Raw genomic sequence first — 26,960 nt, forward strand, 5'->3', positions numbered from 1 at the left:
TTTATGATTATAAGAATTGCCAGCTTGGTCTGTTTGGAACAAGGTTCCTTATTGTCCTCAGAGCTTGGAAACAGTGGTTTACATTTTTCGGTTTGCAGATAAAGCGAGAGTGTGTCTTGCTCTGGGCTCCTGTTTCATTCATTGTGCCAGGACCTGTTCCAAGGACCATGTTATGCCCATAGGTAGGATGGGGAGATCTCTTTGTTTGTGTTACTTGCAAACTGCTGTTAAGTGGGATGTGCTAAATATTAAAAATAACATTAATGTTTCTTTTAGAATCTAGGTATTTAGTGGAAGAATTTGGTTTATGATTTTATGTAAAGCCCACATGGCTTGAAAAGTCTAACATCAGAATTCTTTGTTGACATTATCTTTATTGAAGCATGGATCTTTAGCTTGGTTCACCATAAAGTGAAGCATTTGATTTATGATAATAGACAGTTCAGGGCTATAGGGGCATTATAACGTTGCTGGTGTAGATACAACTTTATCAGAAGATACAAACATGACCCGCAATAGAAACAAACACCAAAGAGAACACAATGAAACATTCACTGCTTACAAATCACTTCATTACTACAGACACCAAATGGCAGTTACTGTAAGTAAATCAGTTTCAGAGAACTGACTACATTTAGACAGGGAACTGGGAATTTCTGTTTGGGGCTTAATCCACAAATCCTTAGTAGAAAAAAGTTTAATCTCGAGCATTCTTTTTTTTATCCACAAAACAATGCTAACCAACAGACATATCAAAGAATAAGACCGAAGGATATCAACGCCTTTACAACTACTTTTGCAATTATCTTCTGGATTAGGTACTTAGATGATTTTTTAAAATACATTTTGTAAGAAGGTAAATAGCCCAAAAATCAGCAGCAAAAATATTACAACAACAAAACAAGTAAATACAGTGCCAATGTGTCATGTTGTAGAAGAGAATACGAAGAGGACGAACAATGATAACTTAATCATATAAAATGACACAGAGCTGAAATACAGTGCACTTAAATAACTATGTGACAAAGAATGTTAAATTCTGTACTTAGTATGTAGGTTTTTATAAACATAAAATCTGAAAAGTCTTTGTGCTTAAACTTTTTTTCCTGTTAAACAAAATTAGTTGCTTACTTCCAATACTGCCACTGTAACAGATATTACAACAGATCACAATTTTCACAGACACATCAACATTAAAACATTTACCTATGAGAAAATAAGTCACTTCTCATTAGTTCACAGTGCGAAAAAGTGGTGTATACTCTGTCTTGAAAAAGGCTTTCAGTTATTCATCAAGCCAGTTGCAGAAAAGTCCTGATATCAGATGCAGTGCTAGATTTAAAGAATGGAAAGCAACACATCACATGTTGGGGGGAAAAGAAAAATAAATTTCTCGTTTCTTCATGGATATCGTCTAAGTGACCTTCGTCTTCTGTTGTAGAAATGCCTGAGCCCATGTTGCCGTGAAAAATTCATCATGTAATTTTGTTTGCGAGTGCTGTCAAAGGGAAAAAGAAGAGAAGAGTGTCAGTTTCTTTTATATGTAAATTCTTTTCTAGCAGTGAGCTAGTGGGACTGATTCTTCTTTGTCTTTGCAGGACTTTTCAAGTCTGTGCAAACTGGTGTGAAGCACACCCTTTAACTGCAAAGGTACAAGGCAATTGAGAATCTGTCCCACTTGGCTTTCATTTACAGTAAATTATCTTAGGAAAAGGTTAAGAGCTTTCAGCTAATGAAAACTGGTGCTGCCTAGGGCCAGATTCACTAAAACTTCATGACATTTCTCTGTGGGGGTTTTATACTCCAGTTATCCTTCTGTCTTTGATCATTAACTGCTTTATCATTAGAACAGAGGAAAAGCTTTATCTTCTTCTTCTTCTTCTTTTACCTTATAGAAAGTGAAGTACAACACTTTTATTCAGATTAATATTTCTATTATGCACCCTCTTCCAAAATGAAAGTAAGGTCTGGGAAAGGAAGCATCATCATATCTGGCAGGAGACCAAGCAAGAGCACCCAACTGCAGCTGAATTTAAGAAGGCACACTTGTTTGGAAGACCTGCCTGCACAAGGCCCATCCCATCTAATGTAGGTTTCTACTTCTCCCACTGAGGGAAGAAGGAACCATGAGAGGGCAGATCTGTGAAGTGAACACCTGCAGTCAACAAATCTCCCATTTGTGGCTTCAAGGAATGTTTCCACTAGTGAGTTTTGTCTGTGAGTAAGAAGTGAATACTCATAATGTAGTAAGTCATACTTTCCTCTCTAGTGCATAAGCTTATTTTTAGTGAATATGGCCCTCAGGAAAAAGGAGTATTTGTATGCTTTGCAAAATACCTGGTTTTCCACAACCAAAACCAACCTTTGCTGTAGTATGCTAATTTAACCTAAAAAAATGTGTCTAACAAAATTATGCTCTTTTCATGAGCTGATCTTGAACACAATTGACTAAATTGATTAATATTTGTCATGTCAAAATCTAGATTATATACCTCTAAGTAAATCCAAGTCATTTCCTGACTAGTTTTCCAAGGCTTTGCAAATTTTAATTATTTTTCCCCCACTGGAATGTACATACAAGAATGAAATAAAGACCAGCTCTTGGTGACAATGAAAGAAAACAGATGTACACTTGGCACAACTTTTGGCACTGTCATGGTAAGGTAGAGCTCTAGATCATCTGGCAATGGAGAGAGGGATTAATGTTGACTTATTCAAGTAAAAAGGAAAGGTCTGTGCTGATTTGTAAGTTTTGTGTGAGGGATTGATAGTGGTGAGTTTATGTAACTTTAATGCCCCTTGGTAGCTCAAGTGCAAAGCAGGACTGAACATCAGTCTTCATTCTGGTCCTTAAGTCATTGGGGTGGAAAGTCACCCTGGCTCCAATGCCAGCTGTCTCACTGATGAAGGCAGGAGGGAAATTATGACCCCAAACCTGCTCCTGAGATTGGCTGCCGTTGGTCATGAAGCTTGAAGTAGTTCTTAATTTTCCCTTCCCTTTAATTCCCATTGCCTGGAAAGTGGGTGGTTCCTCAGACACAGGGCCTTCATGGCCACATCACATCTCTCAGGAGAGCATCCTAAGCACGAGGTGAGGTTAGAGCACCTATCTGCTGGGAAAAGGCTGCTCTGCAGCCAAAACTCAGCAGATGGGCCTGGGAGAAAGCCCAACTCTGAGCAGCTTTGCTCTTTGCTCTGGGTACATGGGACCAAACACAGACTGCCAAACTGTTTGGCTGAAAAAATTGCCATTTCTGGACCTGGTTAAATTTAGGAGTGAGCTTGGTTTTGCTTGCCTCAGCTTGGACAAGACTTGGACAGATGGGGCACGTGCTGAGCTGCAGTCCTTGTCCCAGGAGCCTTTTCTGTCCTGCCTTTGGTCTGCCTGTGTCCAGCAACAGCTCAGCAGAGATGTTCAGGACTTGTTTTGGACACTGCTATGAGCACCTGGCCTCTATTTCACTTCAAATGACTAACCATTTTGTATCTGGCCTTAAAGGGATGGTGAAGATGTTTAAAACAATGAACAAAGTAAAAAAGGAAAAGAAAGAATTGAAAAAAGGAACAAAGAAATGCTTACCTAGTAATGTAGAAGGAATTTACTTATTTTTTTTATGTATATAATTTTGTTCATTGGAAGATGATCAAGGTGTTAGAAGGAAGCATGTATTTATGTCTTACACTGAACACCATAGCAGTACAGTGTGTGAAAAATAAGAGAAGTCTAAATTCTCAGGAACTCAATGTGTTTTTTTTTTAACTTGCATTAATGTAGTTCAAACTTGTCCTCACTGACATGAGACAGACTTTCCACCTACTGGTTGGATGCCACAGAAGAACCTTGATGCCTGCTGTAGAAATACTATGATTTTCACTCTTTCCATGGGTAAATATGTATACCCTATGCATTACAGTATTGTATCATATTGCACCACAAAATCAGATTAGGTGTGGTTTTCAGAATCAGTGGCAACTTGAAGACAGCTCTGTCAGTGTGTAATGGACTGGTCAGCACCTGCTGAGCTTTCTGTCTTTTCTGTGCATTCACTGAACCATCAGTCAGTCAGAGAAGTTCAGATCCAAAGTAATTATCTGTGTATTACTGATGGAGCACAAAGCAAATAAAACAATTAGCAGGAGTGACTTCTGTATAATCTGACAGTTTTGAGTGCCCTACTAAAAAATAACCAGTAGATGATACTGTTTAAATTTATGTAGGAAACCCTAAAAAATGTTCCAATGAGGTACCTGGAGTTGTGCTAGTTGGAAGAAAGCAATATGCAGCCAATGCGAAAAGCAAAACCAAAACTATCTAGGGTGTGTTCAAAAAAATACCTACAATAAAGCAATTTATGAGAAAGAGTCTCTCTGGACTAAAGTCTCTTTAGTGTTTAGTAGAGCATTATGTTTATTGCATGTTTCCTAAAGTACAATTTGAACTACAAGGCTGCAATTTAAAGTTTATAAAAATGGAACAAAGCCAAACTGAGTGAAAAATATGCAGTACATAACACCAGTAAATACTAATGTCTTTCCTTATTTGTGTGTTTTTAATTGATGGGCCACAAAACAGGAACAAAAGAGGAACAAAAATATTTGAATAACAAAATTAAACATGAAAAAAGCCTTAGAACACAGCAAAGGTATGTCCCTCAAGACTAGGTTTGGAGTAAATTTTGATGGTGAATTACAAATGCTTTGTTAGGCAGGTACTGTAATGGAAAAAGTCACGTGCTCTGACTGAGGGCTCATATCAATGGCAAATATTCTTTGGCTTTGGTGGGGTCAACACTCGAGCCCGGAGCTCAGTAGCTATTCTGGTTAGTGGTATCCACTGACTGCAGCAGCACAAAGCAGCTGGGTTACATGAAATGAAAGCACTGCCTGGGGACACTGGTTCTTTGTCCAAGGGGCAGGTTTGGCCATGGCACCATGCAGACTGACTGACATACCCTTCCTGACTGTGGCTGCATCTCTGTGGTCATTTTTTACAGAAGAAAGTGGGAATTGCCCCTTGGCTGCTCATGCAATGCTCTGGGGGTCCTCCATTGGTTGGTCTCACTGTACCCTATCTGAAGCAGACAGAGAAGTCCCATTGCAGCCTTGGTGAAATTCCCACTACACATCATTCCCACTGGCACAATCTACTGGTCAATTTCTGCTAAGTTCAACTTCCCCCAATGCTCACTGAGGAAGCAGTGCAGGATCAGGTCCCTCAGGAGCTATGTGGCATATCTCAGAGCATAAATGATTTTCCACCAACCCATCATTGATAAAACTTTGTGAAAGAGCTGTAGCTGTAACAGAAACATACATTTAATACTGATTCAGGGAAAGTACTTACCTTATTCTAGTGTAAAACCAATGACAGCAAACAATGAAATACAACACAAGTTAGAAAATGCCTTTCAATGCATGCAGCACTGTGATTAGTCATAAAACCCTGATGAGGTTTAGAGGCAATATAGGACTTTTCGTCTCTTTTGAAAATAAAAATTGAACAAATTATTTCCTCAGCTTTCAAGTCAATGTTTAGATTTTTATTTTCTATAAAATTCAGCATGCACTTTTTAGAAACATAATAGAAATGTAATAGAAGCACAAACCGCATCATATTAAATTTGGCATAAATGTTGTGAATAGTCAGATAGTCACCTAATGTTTGAACTACTTATGTTCTTTATCACAAATTTGTTGATACTTAATTTAAATGCATTTTTCAAATCTTTGCTTTTTATTAAAAAAAAGGAAGCTGATGAAAATGCTTTTTTCATCATGAGCACTTCTTGTTAAATCTAGAATATACAATTTGTATTTAATTATTCCCAAATAAGGATAAACATTCTTTGCACCAAATGCAACATAACTTCTCACCAAATCATTTGTGCCAAAAATGTGAGAATATCTCAACAATGAAGAGCATGGAGTGATGGCTATGGAGAGATTAATTTTGTTATCTATCAGTTAACCATAAAATAGTAGGTGGGGATAACATTTCTTGCATTCCTTGCACAACTTATATTCCTTTGGGGTAAAGAAAACAATATCAGACCCTTAGTGTTCATCTTTTAACTATCCTTTATTTCTCAGTACCTTTGACTTTTAATTAAGTTAATGAGATGTCTCTAAGGGCCTGCCCTATACACAAAGAAATGGCAGTCGTGTAATGCACATGCAAGGGAGTGTGAGGTGTGTGTGCAGTGGGCAGGCTGAGAGCTGTGCTTCCAGAGAAAAACAATGTGCCAAATGAAATGCAGAATTGGACATGGGCTCTTCTTAGGGCAGAAGTACAGGAGCACAAAAAATCACTCTTTCTTAAGCCTGGGATAAAATACTTTTTTATCCTAAGAAGAGCCACATAGAACATGAATGTTGGGCCCAAAGCTTTCTTTACAAATGGAGAGAAAAAATGCTGCACTAATGAGGAATAATCAGCATTGGATTATAAAAGGGACTGGACAACTTAACAACTTGCATCCTCTCCCCACCAAAGGACAGACATCAACTGTTGTTAGGTTGGCAAGTTCAATATAATGTATAACGTTGTCAACATGGGTATTTGGTTTCACCTGTTTAAAAGAGGTGCTCAATTTAAGTTCATTTGCAGCTGCATCACAATCTTAAAAATATTGCTTTTTATTGAGTGATTCAAAGAGTTCATTCAAAAGTGGAATGATTTTAAGTAACATACAAAAGCATCCATCTTTGGTCTTTTTTATCACTGCCAGGTATTTTCCATGCATGTATAATCTGCATGTTGATTTTTTCCCTCACGGCAATTTCCTTGGGGGCAAAGAGGAATCAAAGAAATCCTGAAGGCATGTTTGCTGGTGAGAGGATGGTGGCCCTTGACTCAGAAATTGGTTGAATTGAACAGTGTCATGACCCTGGCTGTGCTTCAGCTGTAGCAGTATCTGCACTATGGCTTGGCAGCTAGGCCTGGGACAGAACTGATTGCAAATCTTTGGATTGCTGAGAAGAGTTGGGCCATGAAAGCAGATATTCACAGATATGCCCCTGGGGTGAGCACTCAAGGGAGGAGCAGGGACAGCCCCTGTTTTGGATGGGAAATACAATCAAGAAAACCCTTATTTTCTTTACCTTCCTACAGATCAACTCTGCCTGCTGGAGGTGCTTTCTTTCCCTGCTTGCCCTCTTACTGCAGCCCTTAGCCTGCTCAAGGAGAGCATGGCTCACTTGCCTGGGAGCTGAGGAAAAGCTGGCACAGCACCTAGGTGTGCACCTGGGGGTGCAGGCAGCCAGGCCAACACATAGGCTGGGAAAATCAGACCTCTGTCACCCCACAGGGGAGTGAAAAAAGCACAAGAAGAGATGTGTGGAAAGCCAGGAATTTATCTATGCCCCAAACCACACCTCCTAGTGTAGGTTGGCTCCTTGCTCTGACACCTCACAGGCTGAGGCTTGCCTGTTGCATCAACATGGGTACACAGATCACAGACATGAAAATCTAGGACTGAAACCAGAGCCAGGGAGGATAATTTTGATGGTTCTGGAGAGGTATATGGGGTGTCATCCAGGTGGGTAGTGGAATGCAGGGTTGTAAGAGGACTGAATACAGACTGTGTTGGACATGGACCATCAATGGATTCTTATCTAGATGTGTTCATGGCCTTCTGAGACCAGGCCAGAGTTCCAACAGAAATTACTTTGAATTTAGGAGGCACAGATATTTCCTAAAGTATCCCAGCTTGGGGATGAATAAGCCAGACAGAAGCCTACTGACTCTCCAATGACTCCCTACAGAATGAATGAGAAGAGGTAAACCCTGGTGAATGGTTCAAACTCAGGCTGTGCCTCTCTGCAGCCCTGGGGTGGCTATTGCCCACAGAGCTTTCCCCTGACAATCTTGGTGGGAAGGGAGAGCACCCAGAGGATTCTGCCTCCTCCCCTCTTGCTGGAGAGCTGCCTAGGAAAGGGGGCTTGTTCTTCCCAGAAGCAGGCAGTGCTTTTGTACCCTTCCTTGGAAAATGAAGGAATATTAAGAATGGAAACCAAGTCCTATCCCTAGTACTCAAGTGTGATTCCTGGTAGCCCTGGTGTGTGTAGGATCATCTAGGGTGAGTACTAACAGATACTGATCCAGGCTCCCTTCTGATACCCTGAAGCACTTCATGGAGGTGACTGAATGTCTACATCATTTAACAGGTGAAGAAACTGAAGTGCTGGGGGTAAAGTGATCAGTGTGAGGCAACCAAGTGAAATAGCAGAGCTACAGAAAAACCCAGGTGAGAGTATTTATTGATAAGGAAGTTTCAGGTTACTTGCAAATAAATTTGAGGAGGCCTAAAGAATATTTTGATGAATTACAATGTGCAGATAGAACTTAAGCAAAACAGAGGAGCTAAATGCACCTGTCAGGTCTGAGCACATGCCAGTATAGGAATCACATGCACCATGGCATGTAATTCTGCCCTTCCTCAGAGCAGTATGTCTCATGTGTTGTAGTTAGCAGGGACTGGAACTCTACATCTGGCCTTTGGGAAATAAGATATCATGGCACTGTGTTTCACAGGACTTGATAAGGGAGAAATCAGTCCAGTTTGGTCTGTCTCTGTGGATCGTACCAGATGTGATTTGAACAGGGTGGAAATCCTCTGTCTCTAGCCTGATATTTAGGGCAATTTTCTGAAGCTCTTAAAGCTCTTTAACAGGACTAAAATAATAAAAGGGAGGAGACACTGTCTGCCCACCTGGTTCCTTCTCTTGGCAAGGTGTGATTACTTGCTATGGCCATTCTAGTATAACACATCTCACATGACTTGTTACCACTCATGTTGTGTGTTTAGTCTACAGCCTTGCAGATTTCATTGTCAGAGAAGTTCTCCACATTTCAGCCTCAGAGTAACTTTTTAAAGATCTGTTTTATTCCCACTTATGGCCCCTAATTCAGTGCTTGGAATGACGGGTAACATTTTACTTTATTTTTTCTCTTACATGGTTTTTTCCATGCATTTTATTTTTAATTGCAAGGTATAAAGACTTGTGAACATTTCAGAATGACCAGTTCCCCTTTCATGGTTTCCTAAACACGGTGACCTTCCTGCAGGCTCATACTCTTCCATATCTTTCCTGATGCAGCATCATACAGCCATTGATTGACTAAACCAGGAATCATATCCATCTCTCTCCTCTGTTCCTTCCAGTTTTAAGCTCAATGTTATGGAAGCAGAGCCCAGCAAGGTGTGTAAAAGCAGCGGAGGGTGTACAGTTACTCGGTGTTGGGACCAGTTTGGTTTGGGGTTGGTATGAGTGCCATGCAAGCTGGTGCTTCTTGGTGGAAAGGAGAACAGGACTAACCAGCAATCAGACAATTCACTTTTCTACTGTTAAAAAACATTACTTGCAGTGCCTCTGCTAATTCAGATACCTCATAGCTATAATTACACAGTCTGGAGGTTATCTAAACCTAATTTCTCCATTGCTTGTTTTTAAATTGTTCAATAAAAAGAATGTTTGAACCTATCTATGGAGCAGGCTCGCCTCTCTTTGCCAACCACTGCCAGCGATGAGTTCCTGCCCGGGAAGCCACTAGCACTTCACTTCTACTGGAACTAAATTGTTAGAGAAAAAGCAGGTCATCTCTTCGTGATGCAACACAGGAAAAACGGGTTAGCTGCCAGCGAAACCCATCTCAAGAATGGGAGAATCAGGAGGGTGCAGACTTGGTAAAATCTTGACAAGGGGATGAATATAGAGCTCGGACCATAGGAACCTGATATAGTGAACCCTGTTTCTGAACAGTATCCTTCTTACTAAAAAAAGGAAATGAATAAGGCATTAGTTGCTAACAAAAATTTTTAAGAGGCACAACAACATTACTTTGTGCAATGAACAATACAGAAGAATGTTTTTTTTATCTTTGAAAGGATATAGATCAGCCTTAAATGGCAGCACAGTGTTGAACAGGATATCCTTTCTTATGTCCCAGCACAATCATTTTTTAATAGTCATTGCTGCATTACAGGATTACAGCAATTACAGCAGTACTTGGAGGTGATAAAGCCCCACTTTCCCTCCTGCATTTTTCCATTATTTTTTCCACACACCCCCCTGCTGTGACACTTACTTTCTGTCCATCTTAACTACTGACTGTTGCAGTCAGGGCAGAGCATCAGGAAAGATAGGATTTTAAAGGTTTCCCTTTGAGAAAGGATTCCCTGGGCCACAATGGTTCTTAATGAGCTTAATACTCATGTCATGCTGGAGAAAGTTCAGTGCTTTCTGAGGTGGGGTGGGATGAGGTGATGCTGATACTCACAGGACGACTTCTACGTGGTCCAAAGCCCACTGATCATGACCTGTTCCGTTGTGACGGGGCTGCCACCAGCGCAGTAAGACTCCTTTCATTCGTGCCTCCCTGTCACACAAGCACAAGAACCTGTGAGAGCTGCAGACTATTGGTGCTCTGCATATCCCTATCTATCCCCCAACAGGAGCTGAGAGCAAAGTCAAATTGTTTCTGTGTCACTGAACATCAACACATTGTACGTGTAAAACACTTAATAGTTAAAAATGCACACAGGTAGTGAGGATTTTTCCTCCTTATCTTCAAAACAAGAATTCTTTCTGTTTTTCTTTTAAATCCATTGATAAACACTAGCCTGGAATTTCTTAATCAGCCTTCCTCTTAAGTTTTCTTCTTTGTTTATCCTCTCATCAACCTTTTTTCTTCAACAGTGATGCAAAGATAGGTTATTTTTTAGCAGAAATGTAACTTGTGCACTTAGAGGTAATGAAACGTGACTGGGTACTCACAAGGGAACGTTATAAGACACTCTTTGGGCTTGTATAAAGTCCTTTGGCTGATGCTGTGCAATTACTTGCCATGTAATTCCATTATTTACACTGTATTGGAGGAGCACTGCCTTATCTACAGTGTTAGGATCACTCAGATTGGTGTTGCAACTGTCTGTTTGTGAAATACTTCCAATTTGCAAAACAAACATGATTTTGCTGTAAAACACAAAGAGAAAGAGTATTTTCAATATGCAAAAGTATTCAAACGGGAACAATAGTATTTCTAGGTTTATTGCAGTTACCTTATCAAAACCTGTAGCATTTTCAAGAATTCATTACTTTAACATGCAAAATAAACTGTTCTCACATCTTTAAAACACAGTTCCCCTTTCAAAATAATAGTTTACCATGTATAATATATTGTCGCAGGCAGGATCCAATTTTGCAATATATCTGCACAAAATTGAGATGGATAAAAATGCAAACATGTAAATGAGTGTATGAAAAGTTTAAAAATGACAAATGAAGGTTGAATATAAGAACGTGCCTAAAAATATATTTATCGTATTCTACCCAGGTGTTCAAGTAAGAAGAAAAGATCCTGATTTATATCTGGCCCATTGGCCAATTCATCCTGTTTCTAATCTTGCTTTGGACAACTCAATATAAACCAGTCCTGAAAGCTGTCACTCTGCTAGGAGCCAGCACAGGCTGTTTACATTTGTTTTTCCATGGCCAAAGAGGCTCAAAAGATGAAAAACATACTCCTGTTCATTGCCAGGTGAATATAATTCTATTTGACAACTGAAATGAGAAAATGACCCTGTAATTACTAAATAACATCTTTAGTCATAACCACTGTGGAGGCGCATACAAACATGGGATTTGTCTTATCAGATTAGGCACTAGTCCAGGCAGTCTGGTGTCCAGTCTTTGCCAACAGCTTCATTGTCAGTGCTGGCTTACAGAGACAGTGCTCTGTTGGGCATGATGAAAACATCTGACCTTTTCATCTGACATCCTCACTCTCCATCTCCCAAATCAAAATCACAAAGCAATTTGCCAACCCTAATGTTTTCTGCCAGCCACATCCAACTGCATGGCACTGCCAGGTCAGTCCATCCTCATCTGTACTGGCCCACATGGCTGCACATACACGTGAAGAGTTTCCTTTCTCATGAACTGTTAAAAGAGCTGTTTAGGCTCAAACTATTACCTTGCTCGGGTGAGATCCAGAGGCTTGGTCACAGCTTGTCTTACTTGACATCCGTTAAAATAGAGCGAATCTCCGTGGGCGTAGGGTGCCAGCTGTCCACATCCATTCCCTATCACTCCCCCCTGAATGGTTTCCCAGTTTATTTCAGTGACTCTTTCGGACTCAAAATTATCTTTAATATAACTTGGCAGATCATGGCTAAAAACAGAGCAGTCATCACCTAAAAATGACACAATGAAGTTGTAAAACATGCAAAAATTAGAAAGAATGGAGAAAATTGAGTTACAGGTCATTGTAATTCCTTTCAAGGTTGTGGCTCAATATACAGTATGAGGACAGTCTGAATATATTTCAGCAGATCCATTAATAATGTGCACATTGATATACAGCAGTCATTTTTACAAAACTGAGGCTGTGAGTCTAATTTTTACAGCAGTATAACTTCAAGAGCTGCAAGACAATTTCTCCTGTTTTGCACTGATGCCAATAGGAGAAACCTCAAATTGTGGGTTGAAGGCAAATATGTCTAAAAACTCAGACGGGATCTGATCTTATAAAGCCATGAGGCTCTCCTGGAAGACATTAAACACTGGCTCCACTCCCACAAAGCACTTAGAGCTTACCAAGGGCACTCAGGTACCATTAGGCATGTGCTTAGCTGCACTGAGGGCTTAGAGCAGAACACTCTGTCCTAATGGGGCACAGAGTCCCTTACAGATGCCAGTCACCAACATCTGGATCCCATTTGCACATCCTCTGGGATACACCCTTGGAAGGAGTGTGGGGTGGAAGCCAATTCTGGGTAATCAAGTAGCCATGTTCTGCCTTCAGTGAAGGCTGGGTGGACTTTCCATACAGTGCCAGGTGGGAGAGACTGCTGACTCAATATGGAAAGGGTAAGGAGGGGGAAAACTGTTATTTAGAGCCCTGACAAATTATTAATTTTGGATTTTTTACTCAGACATTCTACTGATGTTTTTGGATATGATACATCACTTTGTCTTTTTGTTTAATTTTGAGACTAGACTGCAGTAGATGTACAGGAGAGAAATGAAGAAATGGAACCTTGGAATCCTTCATCACAGATGCATATGGCTCCAGTTGTGCAATACCCGTGGCCACTGCAGAGCTTTGGGCATGCTTCCCCAATGTACACGTGATCAATTGCCCAGCTCTGCTTCTCTAGTTCTTCTCCTTTCTGAATCCACCTGAACTGGGTTGCACTGCAAATACCAAAATCCAAACACTGTGTTAGGATACATAGCAATTAAAAACATCTGTACAGTGATGGTCTAATACACCAGCAGCAAATGTAATCAAAAATGTCATGTGAGGGAGCTGTGACTTCATTAACTGGAAAGACCCACCCTGCTACATCATTGGCAGTAGTGACTTCTATTAACAAAAAGCTTCCTGAAGAACATTAGTTATTGTATTTGCAGGGACCTTTGTGGCAGGGAGGAATGATGAATCTGACTCCATGTTCTCAGAAGGCTAATTTATTACTTTATGATACTATATTATATTAAAGAATACTATACTAAACTATACTAAAGAATACAGAAAGGATACTTACTCAATGCTAAAAAGATAATGAAAACTCCTGACTCTTTCAGAGTCTCGACACAGCTTGGCCCTGATAGGCCAATGAGTCAAAACAACTCACAGCAGAATCCATGAAACAATCACCTGTGGGTAAACAGTCTCCAAACACATTCCACATGTGAGCACAACTCAGGAGAAGCAAATGAGATAAGAATTGTTTTCCTTTTCTCCGAGGCTCCTCAACTTCCCAGGAGAAAAATCCTGGGCGAAGGGATTTTTCGGAGAATGTGAATGCCACAACTAGTAATGTATCAAATTTAAATCTGCAATAAGGAATCACTTTTAATTCACCAATTGTTCCTGTAAACCATGCCAGCAAGACAGCTGTCATTTTATAGGTCCGCAGTGATCTGACCTTTCATGAACCTACCTGGATGAGACATGGTCAGGCAGCTGGATAGTTATTCTTCTCCACATGGAGCTGTTGACAGAGTTATAGATGGTAGCTTCATGGAATTGAAATGGGGAGCAGCCAATGCTATTAGATGAGGAAGGAAGGCAGTGTGTCTGGACAAGTTGCCATGAGTCTGTCCTGTAGGAAGCAAAAACAAAAAAGAAAAAAGTTTTATAACAACTGAAAAAATAATGAAAGGAAAACATTATTTCTAAGGGTCATGACATTGCCTGTCTTACTAAAGAAACACAAGAGATTGCCAGCAATAGTTTCCATGCTCTGGAGCCACAAATAAACAGCAGGTGAGGGGTCAAAGCACAGGTGCAGCCAGGGGGAATGTTTGAGTGTTGTGGAGCCCTTGGTGGTGGTACTGCCAGCAGTGCGGTACATACAGCTGCTCTGACAGAAGGATTTATTTAGGATGTAGCTCCTTAGCCTCTTTCTTACAGTGTTCATGATTGTAGCTACAAGCTCAATGCCATGAATCTGTCAACATCTGGGACAAAATATAAAGAGAATTTATGGGAATTATGTAGACAAATCCCAGTGCTTGCACACGGGCTTTGTTCAATTCTGTTACAACATGAATAGCAAAGCATATTACAATAATTCATGTTACAACATGAATAGCAAAGCTTTAATAAATAGAAGCCCTCTACATTTTTAATGTCATACTATTTCTTTTTTCAGGTCTGTGTATTCTGCTGTCATTTACCTGGCATCCTTTGTATACTCCAGCATCACTGAGTGGAGGTCCCCACAAGAATTTGCCTCACAGCCAACCACGATCTATAGCACAAATAAAATCAACTGCTATAACAAGTCAGGTAGACATTTAAAGTGATATATAATCAAGTTATGTTCTCCTTTTTTTTTTTTTTTTTTGTTTCTTTATTAGGTGTATGAAGGATTGTCAACTTAGAACTTGGGCAAAATCCATCACAAGTGGATGGAAAACAAAAGACACAGTACTTCAGGTACTGTTTTTACTTAAAGAATTTACTTCCTTGCTACTGTTGTTTCCTAACAGAATCCTAACACTTCATTCAATTTGGACTTTCTAAAGTCCAAATTAAATATCTAAACAAACATTTTTTCTGAAACAAAATATATGGTAGTTCCTTGGCATTTCCAAAAGTGAAGCACCTATGAAATTTAAAATTCATAATGATAAACATGTGGACATAAACTTTAAATCAGTCCAATTTAGGTACAGAATTATTCTGAATATTTAAAACTATAGACATATTTGTTCCATATTACAGTAGAAAGATTACTGTACCCAGTGTACGTTACTGATTAGATAATACAATGCTATATTTCAAAACCGAACAGAAGCCATGCTAGAGCTGAGTTCTTAATTTATAAATAAAATCTTTGCTGTGAGCAATGAAGAAAAATGGGGAGTAGGTCAGGAAAGAAAAACTCTGCAGTAAGAATTTAGTAATATGAACTATTAAATGCTGATGGGTTATCCTAATTTTTGTTTTAAAATAGAGGAAAAAGATGATAGGCTGGGTAAAATAAGCATCTTGGAGGCGGTCATGACATTCAGTAGTAAAAAACTCTTGTATATATTATTTTGGCATGCTGAGTGGGGAAGCAGTGCTTTAGGGATTATATTAGACAGTCAATATAAAATAGGCAGTGACATTGAGAAAAGATGAAAATATTGATCAGTGGAAGATGGTAAATTCTAGAACTATCTTGTTAAACAGAAGAGCAAGAAAAAAACCATAATAAGAAATGGATAAGTATTTTGATAACCCTACTTTCATGTTAGTTCCTAGTTTAAGACAGGGTACTTGCGGAACAGCCAAGAACATTTCTGGAAAACAACTACTTGTTGCCTTTGGCCCTGGGTAGAATTCTACCTTAAACCAAATTAAAGTACTCAGAAATGTTTCTCTGATGGTTTAGGTCATTTGCCACTACACAAGGAAGTAAAAGGGGCACTTCTACTTGAACACACTTGCATTTTCCATATGATGCTCTTCTCCAGCCTTGTCCCTTACTTTTTCTGTTCCTTCACAAATTAGGGGAAAATGACTTATTCTGCAAGGCATCTATTTTCACCTTAGAAAATAATTCCTACTGTATCTGATAATCCAGTCATTTCAGGAAAAAGGTATTATTAATTGGAATAAAAAATTATTCCAATTCCTCTAACTAACCCCAACAGCTTACAGACAGAATATTTTGACATTTTACATTCATGCAGCCCTTCTGGTTCTCATTACTTACACTTCATATTTTCCTTTAATTTCTAGTAAAAAGTCACTATTAATTATTCATCCAATTGAGCATCCTAGTTGGAAGAACAATAATTTCTGGAGACACATTAGATGAATTTTCATTCTGTTCTTTACTTTGGAGAGAGAGAACATTTCTTACTTTAAACTGCATCATGTATCCTGGCTGTATAATGAGCTCCCTGGAGGACAGGATGTTGTGTGTTTTATCCTTTTTCTTATTTGGCCAGTAGAGATGGAATGATGGATTTCCACAGAACCCTGCAGTTCTGACTGCATTAGGGTAAAAGCTCCAATTTTCTTCATGAGAGGTGCCTTCTATTAAGATGAGTTAAATAAAATTACTGCATTGTCTTGGTAAACATCAAGGTTTAGAAATGAATCCACAGAATCACTTGATGGAACACTTTAGTGATATGGACACTACCTTTATGCTATCTGTAATGACACACAGCAAGCTCTAAAGAGAGAGACATAATAAAGACATTCATCGCCAGAGAGGTAATTATAACGTTTAAATAACAGCACTTTTAAAAAATATGATGAGATAAGAGCATAGTACCAGAAATTTAAATGAAATGAGTTGGAATGAAAAAAAATTTTTTTATGTGTACAGACATGTGCACACATATACATCTGAATATACGTGAGTGTATACACACACACACATATATATATTTTTAATATATATATTTACACACTTCTATGAATAGCATAATAGCATATAAACAGCATTAGTCTACAAAATGAAAAATGTGCAGAGTTAAAATAAAAAAAAGTCTGCTTGCAAGCTCACAGGGCTCAGGTAAGATAAGAACAGACAACGCCAGAGCACAGATGAGCTGCGGCAGCCTGTTTTACCATCATCAAAGGTGTCCACCAGCTGGCTGGGGTTGATCTCTGCTCCCCCTATCAGGATGTTGTCCAGAGCCCACTGTGCCCGCTCGGGGCCGGGCACCACGATCCCGCTGCTCAGAGTGAAGGGCTGCCACCAGCGCAGGCGCGTGGTGTTGGTCAGGGCGTGCTCAGGGAGCAGGATGTAGTCGTGCCTCACTGAGATGTACTTTTGGTAATCCATCTCGTGCAACAAAGTCCAGGATATCCCTAGAATTAAAAGATTCAGGTTTAGTGATATATAACCAAGCATATAGTAGAATCTGCTAAAGGATTAAAGTAAGATAATAGGAAATAAAAAGTAATAGTTATGGTCTTATGATAGAGCTTAACTTCTAAGGATAGTTGGCAACTCTTACTCACAGCAAGAGTAATCTTGCAATTGTAAAAAGGAATAATCAGCTTGGGTGGAAGCCACTGATTACTGAAATATGGCAGGAAGATTATGGAAAACTTCTGAGCCACAGATGGAAGTTTTAGATGGGGAAAAATCTTCACATGGACAAAAATAACTTTGCAATTAAGAATTAGCTTTTTATTTTGGATCTCTGACAACTTGTCAGGTATTCATAGTGGATGGATACAGAACCAGACTGTAGCTCAGCTGTAAATACAGTATGTACTTGCCTCCATCAATGGAGTAGTCTAGCAGCACTCCTTCCTTTCTGCAAGTCGGTCTGTGGCATGTTGTCATGTTATTTTCACTCCCAATTCTCCCCCAGTACTGTAGAAACCTAAATGTATATGATCACATCTGTTAGACTTGTACAAACAGAGGTTGCTTTCTGTTAACAGACATGCTGAAATTGTTCCAAATGCCAACATTTTAAAGCAAATAACACTGATGCACAAGTACTACAAAGGCTTCCGTGGAAAAATTTTCATGGGAACCTCATGGAATTAAACTAAGAACTGTCCCTGGGACGGAGTAACCCATTGCAAATGTACCAGCCAGGCACAGACTGGATGGGAGCTGCTTTGCTTAGAGTTCCCTGAGAGTCCTGGTGGAATGGGAGCTAACCATGTGTTAAAGTGCCCTTGTATCAATGAAGGACATAAAAAAAGTTGATAAACTGAGGCAAGGTTGGAACCAGAGCTCAGAGGCAGAAGCCATACACTGAAAAAAATAGGAAGTTCCAAATGGATTTGACAGGGGAAGAAAAAAAAAGAAAAATAATAATTCTGAAAGTAACTGAACACTACTACAAGTGTTCCAGTACAGACAGTAGGATCTCTGTTCTTGGAAGTTTTTAAAGATCCAATGGGACAAAGTCCTGGGCAAACTGCCCTGAATTCCATATTGCCTGGCTTTGAGCATGAGGTTGGACTAGAGACTCCCTGAGGCCCCTTCCTTTCTGTAATTCAGCAAAACTGCAAAATTTAAGAAGTCAGAGTGTGTGGCTTCATTAAAGCCATATGGTCAAACAAAATGATGCTGAAGTTGTCTTTGTCATGTCCTTAGCCTGTCTAAACTGACTGAGTTCCATTGCTCTCCTGATAAGTCGTGTTTTCCAACAGCATAGAAATGGAATGGATCTTGTATGGGCACCCAGGAGAGAATAACCAGCAGAGGTTCTGCTCTGAACTCAGTGAGAGACACAGCTGGTGCCTCCAGGAGTGATGCCCTGGTGACTGGTGTCTTGCCTTTTTGCAGGAAAAAAGTTGCTGATTCCAGGACCTTTCTGGACAAAGGGACTTGCTGCTTCACCTGGATTTGTCAGACCCTTTCCGCTGTGCTGGGGTGAGCCTTGCTCTCTGTGACTCATCTGAAAGCATCAGTGCCTTGAGAATCATAACCCCAGGGCCCTGGCAATCATAATCTCCTCGGGGTCTGTTTTGTTACAGTGAGGGTTCTTGGGGTCTCTCTGACCGTAGGTGTCTGGATAGAAAAGTTTTGCTAAGCTCCATCTGTCTGGGTCCCTCAGGCAGGCTCCCAGCTGCAGGCAATCTTAGCAAGCAGCTCAGCTCCTAAGTGAGATCAGCTCTGGTGATTTCAGCTCTTTGGTGATTTCAGCTCTTTGCTTGCTAAGTGGCTCGGCAGACGCAGGAGAGGGGGGAGAAGGCTGTATGAGGTTCCACAGAGGTGTCTTTATTGGCAGCTTCTGCAAAGGGTGACAGGGACAGCTCTTCTGCTGAACAGCGCAGAAATGGGGGTTTATGTAGGGTATGGGGGTTTATGTAGGGTATAAGGGTTTTGGGAAACAGTCCAAGAGTGAGGGTTGAGGTGAATATGACCTGTGGTCTTACAGAGGGATAACGAGGGTCTGAAGGTGGAAGAGGGGCTCCTTAGGTCCAGTCATCATGACTAGGCATTTCTTATCTCAGGCAGCTGACCTGCCTAAGCAGGCCCTGTGGCTGCTACAAGTGTCTGCTCAGGTAGTGCTGCTCCTGTGGTGGCCTAGGCATTCCCTGATCTCCCAGCTATGCTGCCTGCTGCTTTGCCAGCGTACCACAGAGCTCCCCGTGACAATGACGTGTAACCACGACCTACTTTGCTCCCCGCAGGTCCAGATCTTGAGTGACAGCCTGCCTCACAGTTGCACCTCCAAAGTACAGGGTTGTGTCTTCTGCCAGAATTCCACACTCAGTACAGGTGTTTCCACCTTCTAAGGACATCCATAAATCCGGTTTGATTTCCTCATTGTCAAAGCGCTCTTTCAGGAAGGTCTGTAAGGTATTTAACATGAAGCACAGGTGAGTAAGATTTAAAGTCTTTTTAACAACCACAGCTGGAACTGGCCTAAACATGTTTGAAGGGCTCAAGAACACTAAATTTTTCTCAGGGTGACTGAGCGTAATCACTTCTGAATGAATATTTAGCCACTTGAACTGAATTGGCTAAAGTGAAAATATATTAGGGCCTGGATTTTAACATACTCGGGAGGTAATGCAGCAAATTAAAACAGGCATGTGCAAATGAATGAACATGTTGGGTTTGTGTGGCAAGGTTTTGATGGCAGAGAGCAACAGCAGGGGACTTCTGTATGCATGGGAGAAAAAATATTCTACATCTTTCCTCAGCAAAACCAGAGATCCTGGCATTAAGGAGTTAGCAGTAAAACTCCCCTAAAATTGCTACCATTTGATCCCAAGTGTCCTTAATATGATGGATACCTTAGTAAGTAAAAATTGCAAGCAGACAATGATATTTGTTCATGTAATTAGTGTTTCAGATGAAAATCAGAAGGTTATGATAATTCAAATTATGTGACAACTGACAAGTTGGTTAGTTATTTTTAACTTTTAAATTAGCAATATCTAATGAGAGTCCACTTGATTGTTATTTGGTAACATGAGTAACAGCCAAACAGCTATGTGAATTGATTTTCTAACTTTATGCCATTTTCCTTTATTCCCTACTTTAGTAAGCTCTCTCACAGTAAAGACAATCTTTCTATTTTGTTCAAGTACAGCCACATGTGCAAGGGTAATTTACATCCTATAATGATGATTAAAAGATGAACAATGAACTTTATCACAGCTTTTTCAGGCTAAGTGTTTTTTCAAACATACAACAACAAACTCATTCTTGAATAATGCAGTTACAGTTTTGTTAAAAAAAGACGGAGGGGCTGAAAATGGATTTGACTGTCTTCAGGCTGACAGGAATCAAACTTAATTTCCAGTAAGATCATTCTCTCCTCTCTCTCCTTCCCAGTCAAACACATGCCAAAATTCATTCTTTAAAACATGCAATAAAATTACCTTCAGTGTCTGGGTCAGGTAGCAGTTTGGACCCGAATACCCAGGATCACAGATGCATTGCTCATTCAGGCAGTCTCCATGACCTCTACAGTTTTCCAGACAACCAGGGCCCAGGTAGAAATTATCAATGGCCCACTGCATATCTGAGTATTTCTGGTAGAACCGAAACCTCACGGGACTAGATATAAAGGAATGAAGAAAACCAGACACAGCCATAAACCAACTTTGCTCAATTGAAAAAAGGTGATTAAACACAATATAATCATGACTGCACTATCTCCTGTGCTTCCATAAGTAGTGGAAATATCTATTGAAATGGATTTTTTTAGATATCCCTAATGTAATGAACATGAACGCTGCTACTCTGCAATTTCGTTGAAAGAAAATGAATAGGCAGATGTCCTGTTGTGTTTCCAGGATGGTACTCAATACAATACAAAATGAGCAACAAATTCATACTTACTTGCCCACAAGGCTTTCAGGCAGTGTGTAAGTTACTCTTTTCCATCCCTTTGTGGGAAAGAAGACAGATGGCTGTGAGACACTCCCAGAACATTTTGGATCGGCTGGTAAGCACTGAGGTACTAAGTAACTCCAGCTAACACCAAAGTCAGTGGAGTACTGCACATGGACCTGATTTTGTGCAAGTTTTTCTGAGGGTTTACATCCAACGGACACCTAGTAAAGAAGAGACCATCAGTTATTAAGAATTAATTGTGGTGGAGGAGTTTAAAAACGTGTTTGAACCTGAAAACAGACTGAAGAATTTTGCTTGAAAAGATGATGGCAGTAACAGTGCCTGTATGGTACCAGTCACCTGCAGATGTCTTTGATATTCCTAAGACTGAGAACAGACACCATATTGTGAATTTTGTTTTCTTCTAGATAGTTAATGTTTCAGGATTTCCAGATTTTGACACTCACGCCTTAGACCCCAGGGACACATAACAAATAAAGTTAATATCCCCTCCCAAAAACCCTGAGATTTGAATAGTTCATGGAAGGCCACAGATTAGGAAGACTGCCTTTATGGATGGATGTGCAAAGGGTTCTTGCAATTTCCATATATTGCTGGGTTATTACCCTAATTTAAGCAAAGGGGTGTATGAAGGCCAGCTTGGGTGCAGGTTTGATGTGAGTGCATGACAACACAGGAGCAGAGTGAACTACTGTGGAACTACTCTTCCCTCACCAGCAGGTATAACAAAATAGGCACCAGGTAGATGTGCAATATCCTTATTACATGATGTCCATAGAACAGCAGTGCTGGAAGAGAAGATTGTGCCACCTCTGAGAACAGCCTGTGGTATTAAAGCTGACCACCGCAGAGTAAGTGAGAAAAATGAGGATGGCCTAATGACAACATTTTTCTCGGCAGGGAATGGCTCCTGTGTAGGCCTATGCATCATCCTTTCTCCTGAAAGATCTACTTAGACCTGGAACAAAGTGTAGTTTTGAATAAGTTTACTGCAGACAGATTTTACCTTGAACTGCATAATCCAGCCTTCTGTAGGAGTCAGGTCATGGGTGACTGCATAGACCTCTCTGCCATCGTGGCTCCCGCAGATCATGACACCATCAGGAGAATCACAAAACCTCTCAATTGAGCAATCATCATGGAATAACCAGTGTTCATTCACTTGAAAATAAATGGCAATGTCAATAATATACAGTGACGATATAAATTCAACAAGGAGTATTGTTAACCACAAAAGGTGATTCATAGCTTTATTTTTCAGTCTACATGAGAATTATTTAGTATTGCTCCTGAGAATGTCAATACCTAGTTATTCCCATGTAAATATGCATCACATTTATCACATTTATTGCTGAAAGCACCTCTTACTTGAGTAAGGAAGTAAGCTTACAGCTTACTGGCTGAAAGCTTACTAATGAGCTTGTTCACTTAGACAAGCATTACACCATTATTTTTTAATAGTAAAGAAGTAAGGATCTGAGACTTACTAAAATATGAACTTCTATTGCACTGAACATTTTGGGAGAGCCTTTTAATGGGTGTTGCTTACATGTCTGCACAAAGTGTAGCCCAGCACTGGTAGCTGTTAAGCCTTATAAACATACAAAAATGCATCTTCTACAAAATTTAGTTGTAAAATGTAACTTAAACTCCCTTAAGAAAATTTTTAAAAGTTAGAAATTAGGGAACAGACACTCAGGATAAGAAATTTGCTTAAAATAACCTGTCACTTTTAAATTACTTCTTTTTTCCTTTTAAAATAAATTAACTTTCTAAATAAATTCACACAGTAAAAAAGCTGCGTTACGTCTTTTCACTTTGCTTTTTGCGAACAAAAATCAAAAGACGGGGCCTCTACAGCAACGGCCTTGTCTGTGATCGCCATCACAGTGACACAAAGAGGCTCAGCAAGACCTGCACATCACTGCACTGGAGGCAGGTGGGAGGCTCACCCGTGGTTTTGTCCTCCAGGGCCATGTCGAAGGCGATCCTGCCGGCGGGCCCCGCGTCGGCCGGGGCGCGCTCGTGCTGCGGCAGCGGGGCGCTGCTGAAGGTGTCCAGCATCACCGTGCGCTGGTCGGCCGAGCCCGAGATCAGCACGTTGTCGATGGCCCAGTCGTTCTGGTCCAGCCCGTCGTGCTTGGGCTGCCACCAGCGGAAGCGAGTCCCGATGGTTTTGGCGTCGTAGGGAAGGAGGATGTTCACAAAGCTGGAATAAAAGCTGGGAATTAGTTGTAGGAAAGCTGCGGGAGGAGGACACTTGGCGATGCTCTCTGCTAGGTGCTTTGACCAAGTCCATTCCTGATGTTTCCTGGAAAATGTGGAATTTGGGAAAAAAGGAAAAGACTGGTCTAGCCTATATTCCTCTAGGAGTTTTTTCTGAAACAAAAATCTTTCTGATCACTCCCAATGTCATACCTGGGACAGGGGCTCAGAGAGAGGTGGAAAGGGTCAGCACCCAGACTGTGGCATGGTTTGAACAACCTCACTTGCTCCAGGTGTCCTTATGGGACTGAATGCAAGGGTCTGGACTAGCAGGGTATGGCCATAAGGCCCTTATAAGGGAAGTGCTAAGAAGAAGAGTGTGCAAATGAAATAAAGATTGCTTTTTTTCATCCTGGAGCCATTCAGCAGATAGCAATGTTCCAGTACATTTTTATCTGTTCCATTGCGACAGTAGAAAATAGTACACTGAAATCTCATGTCCAGTTAAAGTGCTGGTGATTTCTTGGTGTGCTTGAATAAAAACAAATAATGGGTCCCTCACATCTCCATTTTCTGTGAATCTTTTAAATTGGTCAGTAAAAAATGGTCAGCTCACATATATGCATGATTTGAATTTCACAAACGTCTGAAAGTAGGGCTTGAGTGTATCCATTCTTGTGATGGATAACTGCAGAAATGCAGTTCCCCTAGCCACACCATTTTATAACTAACTTATAACAATCAGTGATTTTATGATCTTGCCAACAAAGAAATAGATTGCAAAGGTTAGCAGCCTTAAGAACAGGATGGACATCACTACAGTAGCTATTAATTTATCTTCTGCAACCATTTGCAAATCTACCAGACTGCTATGGGCTCCTAGGTATTCTTGTATTTCTGGCCTGGCAGCTGCACAAATGCTGATGCTCTCAATACATGCACCAAGGCCATTAATAAGCACCTCTAGGACTGTACAAGCTGAACTCATACATCCCAACCTGACATCCAAACCACAGCACTAATATATCCCACAGGTTCTGGTGAAACATTCAAGACCACCTGACTTTGGCAGAGAAATTTACACAGGCAGAAAGAAGGTATCTACAAACCCAGGCTTGCTGAATTGATCATAGAAAATTTCCATTAAGAGGCTCCAGGTGATTCCACCATTCACAGAATACTCCAGCAGCACTCCTTGGTTGCGGTTATTCGGAGTTATCAGACATCCATACATGAAATAAAACTGGATGAATTCTGCACTGGTGAGGTTCAAATCCACTGTTACTAACATCCGGCTGCAGCCCTTAAAAGCAATGAAAAAGTATGTTGGCTGGTGTTGTCCAGAAAAACTTATGTTCATAAGAAGTGTTAGACTATGCAGTCACTATGAATGTGGATTCATGCTGCAAAAATATTAAGATTGTACAAGATTTTATTAATTATTTCAAAGGTAAAACTACAACAGAACAATATATATATATATGTTTTCCCTGAAGACATAATGTCAGTCATGTTTAATTTTTAAAATTACTGTTGTGTATGTAATGTGTGCATGAAGGTACAAGTATGTTGCTACTTGTACCTTCAGTTTTACAACATTCAGGTATTCACCTTTCTTCTTAATACAAAAGTTGCAGAAATCCATGCCTATATTGTAAATAATGAAATTTTCCAGGAAGAGTTAATGAATCAATGATTATGTGCTAATGATTCCACTTATGCAAATAATCAAATGGCAAAGCAATTTTAGTGTGTGTTTTCCACAATACCTTATATATTTCACATTGCTTATTCTGTTAGTTGGTGTCTACTTAGTCCTACTGGAATAAAGTGGAAATGCAATGCTTTTGTTAGTTTATTTTAGAAAACTTTTTTTGTCAGTTTGAACTTAGCTATAAATTTGACAGAAGAGATCTACAGGCATAAATTTTACGTGTTTCTAAAATACTATTTCAGAATTTTTATAATCCTGAGGTAATCTGTTAGCAAACTATAGTTCAGCAGTATTCAGGGTACATATGTAGCTAACCTAGGAAATTTTACTGTGAGCTTACTCTGGAAACACCCACCTGTGAGACATCTGAAGGATGAGGCTACAAATGGATGCAATGTGCTTTAGGGTGACCCTGCTTGGGCAGGGAGGCTGGACCAGATTACCCACCATGGCCCCTTCCAACCCAGCCCATTCTGTGTTTCTGTGGCTCTGTATTGTCATGGACCATGTGCAGTTCATACAAGTGCAAATAACTAGTTATTAATTTGCCTCTGTGGTCTGATTAGAAGCCACACTGAACTCCAGTCTGGAAGTTTTAAGTGCTATGAGCAGAGTCTTAAGAGGAAAATTAAAAGTCTACATATCTATACTGTGCTTTAACCTACCAGCTCCACTTTCAAAGGCCCCTCTACAGCTCCTCTCAGGACTCACACACACTATATCTCAATCTCCTGGCTGCAGCATATCAAGGAACACAGTATCAGCTTTCCTGAAGTGTTTCCTAGTCTGTAGGACCTGTTTGACTTCGACCTTCAGCCAGGCAAAGGATTTAATTTTTTAAAATATTTTATATGTCTGATATATTATGCTGCTATTTTTTTAATGCCTTGCTATTTAACTTTTAGAATCAGTCCCACTTCTAGTGTCAAATGGAGCGAGCTGGTCCCTGTGCTGGACACACACCCCGCTGAAGTGAAGAGCCATCCCCGAGGCCACGGCCCCGCAGACCGTGCTGAGCTTGCCCCCGTTGACGGTCAGCCAGTTCTGGTTCGAGGGGGAGCGGTTGAAGTTGTCCTTCAGCTGGGTGGGCAGGGGGGTCTCTGGCTCGTCGCAGTACAGCCCACCCCAGTGCTCGTCACAGCTGCGGAGCAAAACAAATGCACAAATCAGCTGGCAAAGGCTCTGCGTGTTATTGAGGTAGCATCTCATTCTGCAGAGGGGCATCATTTACTAGGGCACAACTGGTATGTGGGGTTTCAAACATCTGGCATTTTGTTTTTAATATGAAACAAAAATTAGTTTTTTGAAGGCTTAGTATTGTGTATCATTCAAGCTTCTATTACGGGGTACATTCCCAAACATAGTAAAAGCAGTGAAATACACAGTGCTTGGATAAATAAACCAAGAGAATGTGCCAAGACTAAAAATGTCCTGCTAATGCTAAAGTTCAAGTTTCTGTAAAGTTTCAGTAGAGGGGTCCTTTCTTATCTTTATGTAGTTCTCCCTGTTTGTTTTTTTTTTCCTCTGAAAACATTCTTATAATGTGTCAAAGATTGGATAACAGCTTGGAACTGTGTTCTGCTACTATGAGATTTCACCAGGGATATTGTGTCTTCATACTTCAGTGTTGTCAGGATACAGGAGAACACAGTAATACGTCTATTCTGCAGTGAAATATATTTCTAAAAAATACAGTCACAGTGCAATTATACAACCATTCTCCCACTTCTGCTGCCATT

The 26,960-nt window shown here is 40.3% G+C and overlaps 1 protein-coding gene across 1 annotated transcript in view; it reads right to left on the reverse strand.

Moving 5' to 3' along the window:
- Positions 1-388: 388 nt before the first annotated feature.
- Positions 389-26,960, reverse strand: part of RELN (reelin) — a gene marked incomplete at its 5' end in the record, with an annotated part of 284,100 nt that continues 257,528 nt past the window's right edge. Inside the window, 17 exons of the mRNA XM_084206102.1 lie at positions 389-1,498; positions 10,280-10,378; positions 10,777-10,974; positions 11,975-12,194; positions 13,040-13,197; positions 13,950-14,111; positions 14,689-14,762; positions 16,368-16,543; positions 17,087-17,329; positions 17,747-17,853; positions 19,611-19,786; positions 20,825-21,002; positions 21,288-21,502; positions 22,309-22,463; positions 23,255-23,511; positions 24,617-24,810; positions 26,185-26,362. Of these exons, the coding sequence (XP_084062228.1) occupies positions 1,402-1,498; positions 10,280-10,378; positions 10,777-10,974; positions 11,975-12,194; positions 13,040-13,197; positions 13,950-14,111; positions 14,689-14,762; positions 16,368-16,543; positions 17,087-17,329; positions 17,747-17,853; positions 19,611-19,786; positions 20,825-21,002; positions 21,288-21,502; positions 22,309-22,463; positions 23,255-23,511; positions 24,617-24,810; positions 26,185-26,362 (2,887 nt within the window). The 3' untranslated portion in view covers positions 389-1,401. The remainder of the gene's footprint in view (positions 1,499-10,279; positions 10,379-10,776; positions 10,975-11,974; positions 12,195-13,039; positions 13,198-13,949; positions 14,112-14,688; positions 14,763-16,367; positions 16,544-17,086; positions 17,330-17,746; positions 17,854-19,610; positions 19,787-20,824; positions 21,003-21,287; positions 21,503-22,308; positions 22,464-23,254; positions 23,512-24,616; positions 24,811-26,184; positions 26,363-26,960) is intronic.

The sequence above is a fragment of the Fringilla coelebs genome (assembly GCF_963513975.1).
Source record: "Fringilla coelebs genome assembly, chromosome: 5".
NCBI classification, from domain to species: Eukaryota; Metazoa; Chordata; class Aves; order Passeriformes; family Fringillidae; genus Fringilla; species Fringilla coelebs.